Source organism: Sminthopsis crassicaudata, chromosome 5 (genome assembly GCF_048593235.1).
Source record: "Sminthopsis crassicaudata isolate SCR6 chromosome 5, ASM4859323v1, whole genome shotgun sequence".
In the NCBI taxonomy this organism is placed as follows: Eukaryota; Metazoa; Chordata; class Mammalia; order Dasyuromorphia; family Dasyuridae; genus Sminthopsis; species Sminthopsis crassicaudata.
The window spans coordinates 177547499-177556825 of NC_133621.1; the positions used below are offsets into that span (position 1 = coordinate 177547499).

General features: G+C 32.2%; 1 protein-coding gene across 2 annotated transcripts in view; it reads left to right on the forward strand.

Annotated features, from left to right (window-relative positions):
* ABCC9 (ATP binding cassette subfamily C member 9) overlaps positions 1–4456 on the forward strand; it is a 190340-nt gene extending 185884 nt beyond the window's left edge. For both annotated transcript variants that reach the window (XM_074268855.1, XM_074268856.1), the window contains one exon: positions 3851–4456. In XM_074268855.1, the coding sequence (XP_074124956.1) occupies positions 3851–3988 (138 nt within the window). In that variant the 3' untranslated portion in view covers positions 3989–4456. The remainder of the gene's footprint in view (positions 1–3850) is intronic.
* The last annotated feature ends 4871 nt before the right edge of the window (positions 4457–9327 follow it).

Sequence of the window (9327 nt, forward strand, 5' to 3'; positions counted from 1 at the left end):
TTCTATCCTTCAAAAGATGTTTAAATTTCTTTTCCAGGATCATAATCTGGTCATTTTAGCAGCAGTTTAGGAATGAGGATTCTTAAATTTGATTGCCAATTCTGATACTGTCTTTCTGTACCTAATTTAAGTGCTTTCATTGACACATCTAGGGAAAAATAACCACTGTTCTACCTTGTAGTATAGTTAGGGACTTTAATTTTGAAAAGTGCTTATTTCCAGGTCACAAAAAGGCTAGTGGCAATTCATTTTTTGTGTTGCACCTTCATATCAAAACTTTTGTGAAATTTATCCTATTGCCTACTTAATGTCAACTTTTATTGTTTTTTCAATCTGACTCTTCCCTTTCACTGGCTGTTGTGCAAATTCTTGCTTCTATTCAGCATTGCCACTCAACAACAACAACAACAAAAATCTTACTGTAAACCTTCCTTGTTTTCCATCCTTCTGACTCTTCGTCCTGTTCTTCTTTCTTTTCTTTTCTTTCCAGCATCGGGTGACTTCCATTTTGGATGCAGGCCTTGTTTTAGTCTTTTCTGAGGGTATTTTAGTGGAATGTGATTCTGTTCCAAATTTGCTTGCCCACAAGAATGGCCTCTTTTCCACTTTGGTGATGACCAACAAATAGACCACCAAAATCAACTCAGCATATAAAGCACCTCATTCTCTGGTAGTTACCAGCTTCTGTACTATAATACAAATGTATTGTACTGGCTGTATGCAAAGGTGTGGGAATATAGTGGAGAGGGTGGCTTACCACAGGTCTATCTTGCCCAAAATAATACCTAAATTGGGTAAATTTATATTGTGTAAATTATGCATATATACATGGATATATGTGTATATGTATCATACATGTATGTGTATGTATTGGAATAAAATTATAATTTTAAATATGCATGTCATGAGTGTATCTATTGCCATCAGATTGATTTTCCATCTAAAGGGTCAGTTTCAGTGTTTCTCAGTGTGTTCCTCACATGCTTTCATAAATGTTATGCTATGCATGTTGTTTGCTTTTGAAGAGTGCGTGATTTAATTTTCTGTGGTTTAAAGTCTAGAAAAGGTGAAATGAAGTTGCTCTGCTGAATTAATTTGGTTCTGTGTGTGATTAGGGATAAGGATGGAAGAGGACAAGTCCTTTAAGAGTGTATCTTTTAAAAAATTAGGAAAGAATGTTCCCCATCAAGGTTGATAAAGACAAAATTGGGAAATACAGTTGGGTTTGATATTTTTTGCACCCTTCTCTCCTTATCTAACTTTCGGTACTCTTTCATTCTCCTCTTCTATCTTATTTATCCAAATGCTTAGCCTTTCCATGAGCTGAAAATGAAAAAAAGATTTATTTGCAAAACATTTTGCAAACTTTAAAATGTTATATAAATGTCACTATTTGTGTTGAGGATGATGCCATCATTGTTCCTTATTCCATGGAAGGATCATCTAATGAATAGTGTCACTTCAACCGTCTACTCTACATCTTGGAAGGCTGGCCATATTTCTGTTATTCACAGAACATGGGGCTACTGCATAGTCTGGAATGGTATATTTTTAGAAGATTAACTGGACATGAATTGCTATAGATAGAAACATTATATCTTTTGACTGATTTATGCTCCTCCTGTATGTTGTTAACACTTCCTCATTACTTTATCCATATGTCTTTTTAACCATCTTCCTTTCTTAGAGACACTTGGAGAATAAGGTATCATTTGCTTAACAGAAATCTTTTTTTTCCAACTAACTGTGGATCTTGCTGAAAGAGAGAATCACATTAAAGATAAAGGTCAGACTCTCTGCCCTCTGTAGGCTGAGAAAAAAAAATTGTAGGGAATGAAATAGAAATGGAATACATGGTATCGATTTTTTTCTTTTACTGAGAATTTTTCTGTTGATTTCATTGAAAGACTTAGAAAATTATGTGAAAATCTTAAAAAAAAGACTTGTTTCTAACCAATAATTCTCAAGTATTGAAGTGTTAAATTTAAATTATATCTTAAAAAGAATTATTTCCAATGGTTATTAGATTAATTCCCTGGGAAAGAATTGAGAATTTCATCAACATTATTACCCCTGGCAGCATTTTGTAAAATAATAATAATGATGATTAGGATTAATCAGATGACACTAAGTCACATTTGCTTCTTTGGCCAGAGTTTCTAACTTTTTATTCTTTATTTTTAATGTAAACACAGTTTTAGTATACCAGGCCAATGTTTATGACAATCTATTTATGGAGTTAGAGACCTACTTGTTTCTCTCAGTGAATGGTTGAATTATTTCTTTTAAATATCAATTGCTAGGAAAATGGAAGGATTAGAGTTTACTTTAGTTTTGTTTTTGATTAAAGTGCACAAAAGTTTACAGTAAATCTTCCACAGCCCATTAAGTCTATTTTTTCCACAGACATGAGGGGCTGACCTTATTCAAAGAAAAATCCCTATAAAAAGAAAAGCAACTCACTCTCTCCTCCCTTTCACTTTTTAAATACGTTATGGTAATGTGCATTCAAAGCCAATACAGTGTAAGATGTATTTATTTTGTGAACATATTTATTTATCAATAAAAAAAAAGTTAATGAGCAACTTTCAATTCTTATTACATTCTATATGAGTATAATCTGTTCTGTGGGAGACAACTACAGGATCATATATACATTGGAAATATTCCCAACAAACTACTCATTGTTGAGGAGCCCCAACAAAATATTGGGTTGAAGTAAAGGCATGACATTAAGAAATACTGTTGGGCTTATTGTACTTCACAATGTAGAATGACAAATGCATTCATAGTAAGGCTCCCTTCAGAGTTTTCTTAATTGTAAGATAAAGAAGACCACTTTATAGCTCTCCCAGCATTCACCACTAAGAATTATCACCACACCAGGCTTTGCAAGGAAGTCAAAAACTTGGGGAAAGTAGAGATCTTCCCATTGTACCCTTGTGAAACAGTCATTGCTTCAAATGAGGTTCTCCAACTGCATGCAGGCAATACTCTCAAAAATCTCTTCCTGGCATTCATCACCTTGCCATAATAATTTAAATTGTGACATGGTCCACAGCACAGGCTGAATCTAGATAAGGAAGGTAGATGAGATAAAAAATTATACATTAGAATAACATTGATAGGATTATCAATGTGATTTCTGGAGCTCTAACTTGGGATATCAGTGTATGCAGAGAACATGCTTTCTCCTCACAGCAGACCTTCAATCTGACAGCCCCACATTTCGTAATTATTTTGGTGCTTCTGTCCTAAGTGACACTTTTCCTGAGTTTCCTGTTCCTTCTCTTGGTATCTATCTTCTCCCACAGGTATACTTACCTGTCTCTCACCTGCCTCTTTCCCAGAAGTTAAGTTATAAAAATGTGCCTTTTTTACCATTGGGAGTAGAACTGTAATACTTTGGGAAGCACAGTGCATTTTCTCCCAGAATAGTTCTACAATGCAAGAATAACATTTTACCCTGGATACCAGAATTCCTACTTAAACCTCTGAACACAGTTCCTCTTAATATTCATTAAATGTTCTTTCATTCAATTAATCAGTCAATATTGAACAAGTTCACTTGATTTTCTAGCACATCATCGTAAGACAAGATGCAAAACGCTGTAAAGATTTTGTCAGAATCTAAATCATATTCTGATATCTTTATATCTTTAGCCCAAAGTAGCTAGGATTTAAAAATCTGCAAGTAAATAGTACCTTGGTATATGAAAAAGTTTTTCTCCACTTATATCCCAAGAATAGTAAATGCTTTTGATAATCTGCCAGAACTATTTATTTATTTATTTTATGCTTGTGAAAGATTGTAATGATAACATATTGGGTTCATCTTCTCCCCATGCAGCATCGAGTTCACACTATCCTGACAGCAGACCTGGTCATCGTGATGAGAAGAGGCAATATTTTAGAATACGATACCCCAGAAAGTCTCTTGGCGCAGGAAGATGGTGTATTTGCTTCTTTTGTTCGGGCAGACATGTGAAAGAATGCCTGAATGTGATTTACAGTGTTAAAGCAGAATGTAACAACCATCTTCTGTTTAATGGAGTCTCTTTTCTAGCCTTTGGGGGAAAAAAGTGTCATTTTACTTTTTCTCAATTTGTAGCATAGGAAAAGTCCTTCCCAAAAGAATAACATTTTAAAAATAATAAAAATATCACTTCACCAAAGAGTATATACATGTTCCCAACACCAGCTTTACTAATGTTTTATGTTTCTTCCAGATATTGATTACTTCTGATTTTTCATTGTTAATATAGTAGTGATCAGAAGGCTGTAATTTTGAGAATTGCAGATTATACTGGAATGGTGAGACTACTTATGAGGGAAGGATTACAAAAGTCATGCTTTAATCTAACCAAGTTTTGTAGTTATTTGCCGTAAATGCTCAGCAACATAACCATTTTATTTGTATTAATCTGTTTTTGTAAACACCAAAAAACTAATCATACTTTGTTACTGATGTTTTCAGAAAATTAAGGGGGGAAAACAATTCACTCTTTATATGTTGTACAATTCTTACCTATATCAATAGTTCTAGTCCTAAGACTCTATATCTTATTTTGACCTGGTAGAAAAAAAAAAGTTATCAAACTTCTAGTATTAAATCACATTCTAATATAGCAGTTCTTCAAACTACTGAAGGATTTGAAAAACAATATTCAATCTTTCATCCATCTATAATTAGCAAGAAAAGAGGAATTAGAACAAGAACACTTTCTTTTCTCAGACTTCATGTTTCTGAGCTTCTTGATGTTAGGCATCTTATCTTAATAATTTTAAAAAATAATAATAGCTTTTTATTTTTTTCAAAATACTTGCAAAGATAGTTTTCAACATTCACCCTTGTAAAATCTTGTGTTCCAACTTTTTCTTCTCCTTCACTTCGCCCCTTCCTTAGACAAAAATAATGCAATATAGGTTAAGTATGTACAATTCTTCTAAACATATTTCCATGTTTATCATGCTACACAAGAAAAATCAGATCAAAAAAAAATGAGAATGAAAAAAATAAGCAAACAACAACAAAAAATGTAAAATATTATGTTGTGAGCCACATTCAGTCCCTATAGTCCTCTCTCTGGATGTAGATGGCTCTCTTCATTACAAGTCTATTGGACTTGGCCTGAATTATCTCATTGTTGAAAAGAGCCAAATCCAACATAGTTGATCATCACATAATATTGTTATTGCTATGTACATTGTTCTCTTGGTTCTACTCACTTCACTTAGCATCAGTTCATGTAAGTCTCTCGAGATCTTTCTAAAATCAGCCTGCTACTTAATTATTTTAATATCTCTCTATTATACTGAAAATAGCTCTTCACACTTAGCAAATATTTAATAAATGTTTTGGATAAGTGAATATTACCTTATATAAATTGAAGTCACAGGTTCAAATGTTAACTAGGATAAAATAAATCTTTATGCATTTAGTGACTAACCAATTATATACTCTACATGTTATACACATGTAAGCTTCTAACTACTACCTTAGATTTATTTAATTGGATATCTACTTAAACATATAGCTCAGACTTCTTCATTGATGCAGTTATTTTTTCCAGATAGGCAGATACATTAGCTCAAAACAAGATATTTAATCAAGCAATGTAAGGCAAGAAAAAGCCCTCTCAAGTACACCTAGAGTATATACTTCTACACATGTACAAAGAACAAATGTTGGGGTGGTACTCATACATACATAGCCAAGAAACTTGCAAGAAACACACTAATAGGGATCCATATCTCATGCATAGCTGGAACAACTCCCACTTCAACATTGAAAAGTACAGATGTCATTTGGTGGTGATAGCTTTCTTCTAGGTATCATGTCTCTGTGCTGGCTATCACATCTTCACTTTCAAATCTTCTCTGTTGGGTGTTTTCTGTGGTCTCTTGTTTGCCAAGCTACTATCCTCTACCATCTTCTGGGTTTCAACAAATTATCCTCTTCAAGGCTAGTTGCTGTTCTCTACTATCTTTGTCTGGAGGCTTCTCCCTGACAGATTAAGCTAGCTTCTATTCATGTATAATCTGTGGTAACTATGATCCAAAACAGATAGATGAAGCTAATAGGATACTTCAAAGTGAGATGGTCTATTATTTTTATTCTTTATTTGTGAGGTTGATTCAAAGTCTCTGGTATCAAACAATTGTCTGACTTGGGGTTAAAAAGTTGCTTATAACTCCTGTTACCTAATTATAAGCCTGTATTCCTAAAATCTGTTTCAGGGATTGTGCTAGAAAACAAAAAACAAAGCAAAACAAAACAAAACAGGTACTATATAGAAGCCTATGTTCTGAAATGAGTTTCATTCCCACTTTGGCATGTAAATGAAATTAGAGTAGGATCAAAATCATCACTCTCCATCCTTAGTTCACATTCCTGCCCTTAATATGTGCATCTGCCAGGAACAAAACCTCATTGATTCTCTTTTGTTTACTTCTCCTCAGCAAAGAAGTACTTTAAAATATAGACTACATCGTAGTCTTCTATATGGATTCTGAACATTGAAGTTCTCTAGTGTCAATGTATTCTAAATCCAAAAATATTATTTGCCAAAGTGGTCTAAATCTAGTAAAATTTGTTTATTCTAGATAAAAATGTCCAATGATTCTGACAAAACTTTGTTTTTAGCCCATTTTGTCCAAATCTCATTTTAATGAATTTGTAAAAAGTATATAAAATTTAACACGTTAGCTACCTGAATAATGTTTTTCTATTGTTAAAACTTAAAAGCATCAAATGAAATATAATAAAACTCAATTTTCTTTAGGTTAAAAAGTTCTCATATAATTGTGTACAGAAGTAGTCCAGAGATAATTATTTCTGATATTGATTATTCTTAAGCACTTCTCTGACTTTTAATGTCCACATTTGGGTTTTCTTGGTGTTGGCAAAGATATTAGAATGGTTTGCCATTTTGTTCTCCAGCTAAGGCAAACATGGTTAAGTAACTTCCCCTTTTCACATTGTTAAAGGCTGGCTAGAATCAAATTAGCCATCCATAATCAAGCTTTGTAAATATTTTCCAAAAATCTAGCAGCCTCATAAATGTTTCTCTGAACCACTAATGTTTACCAGAGCTGATTTGGTTCACTTCTTGGCTGCCTAGAAATATCTCTTTCTCCCAGCTTATACTTTCTTAGAAAAGACATAATGGCAGACATTTATTCAACAAATATTTATTGTATGTACTATGTGAAGAGTATTATAACGGGTTCTAGGGAAACATTAAGGTTATACAAGTCACAATTCCTATGCTCATAAAGTTAACAGTCCACAAATCTGTAATGTAGTCTGTGATACAAACTGTAAGAGCACATTGTAATTCCCTATGAAAATATAAGATATCATATCATAAAATACTAATACAACCACCACAAATACAAACCCACAAAATCAGTTTAAAGTTATTAACTGATATACCATTCTAATAGTTCTGAACATTACCTATAATTATGAATCATTGAAGTTGAGTAGACAAAACTGCTCTGAATGGGTAAAAGTTGTTTTTTATATTATTCAGTTGTATTAGTAATTTATTTTGTTATAGTATCTCTTAAATAAACAAGTGAGTTCTTAAAAAAAAACTTTTTATAAACATAAATATATCTGTATCGATTTAAATTAAAAAATCACCTATATCCTTTTCTTGGTAAAAAAACTAAAAAATACAAGTTCATGTATCTGTTAAATATAATTGATTCATTGTTATAAAATGAAATTTTCAAAGAAATATTTATTCTCTAGATTTCCTTTTACAAGTTGAATTATTTCTCCACTTTAACAACCATTTGGTAGTCATCATCTAATAAAATTATGAAGGGTTTAAAATTCTATTTTGGGTATCATTTGAATCTCTGAATCCATCTAATATGAAAGTATCATGACATAATTGGAAGGTAATAAATTATGTAAGGAAACTAGATTCTGCAAGCTGTGTGACTATAGGTAACCCATTTAAATTCTCTGATGCAATTTCTTCACCTGTGATGCAATAAAGTTATTTCTTTTCAGAAGATATGTCCATATACTATTTTTATTTTATATATTAAAATATTCTTAATTTGTTTATTTTTACTGTTTCTCTTAATTAATATGTTGATAGCATTCAAAAGATTATTGAGAAAGTACATGATTTTGCTTAGATTTTTGCTTGAATTTCCTTGCTTTTATTATTTTTACTTTATGTCCCTTTCCAGTGCACTTTTCCACTTCATTAAATTTTTTTCTGCACAGATTTTTAAGGAAGATTCTACTAAATATAACAGTAACATCAAATATTTTCATTACTTTTTAAATCAAACAGCATATTTGTTCTGTTTTTCAGGATTTTTGAATTTGATTTTTCTGGTTCTATTTTAATAAATCTTTTACCAGTTTTTTATAATACTATAAGCTAATATTTTTAGTATTGTGATGGATAATAATACATCAATTGCTTTAATAGCCCCTGACTAAAGTGAATTGCGTGTGTTTATTAAAAGCAAAAATCATTATACCTTTTGGCATTATACATAGCAGTGAAGAGGAAAAATCTTTCTATCATATTAGTTGTCTTGTCAGTAGGCATGTTTGATATTTATTGTCAGAACTGGAAAACGTTCTGTTGGCAGGAACTTTAATCCTGGCTCTTGGGAACAAATTGGGTGAGTTCTCACAATATTCCTTGTTGTTATAGATTCTGGTTGTTAAGGTTGACCTTTCCTTGGGTTGGTATCCTATGAGTTCAGGTTTAATATAGGACAAAATGGGACACTTAGAGATCATTCAATAATTAACAAAAGGAGATTTACTAAGCCAAAACTAGGATAGATAGTGAGGATACCTTGAGTTGATTCAAGTGAAAAAAGTTCTTTTGGTTTAGCTATTATTTTCCACTAATTAAACATCAGGAGTGTCTGAAAATCTTTTTGGCTGTTTTGTACAGGGACAACAAGGAAATCATGTCAACAACCTAAGCCTTTAGGATCCTGAACCAAACAGTTTTTAAGATTGGTCTCAATACCTTTTAAATAAAATCTAGTCTAACTTGCATGGGTAAAGTAATTAGGATTTTGCTCTTTCCACTACTGTTTGAATTACTTTCTCTTTTCTTCCTACCTTTGTCTTTCTACAGATAGATGTCACTAAAATCTGTCTTAGAAATATAAGTCAAAAGGCCATTTTCCTGTCAATTCTAGATCTCTCTAAACATCTGCCGATCCTAGATCTCTCTAAACATCTGCCGATCCAGAAAAGCTAAGACATGAGCAGATTAAAAAGTAGCTATCCTTAGTTAAATTTACCCTTTAGAACTTGGTTCTGTGTCCATT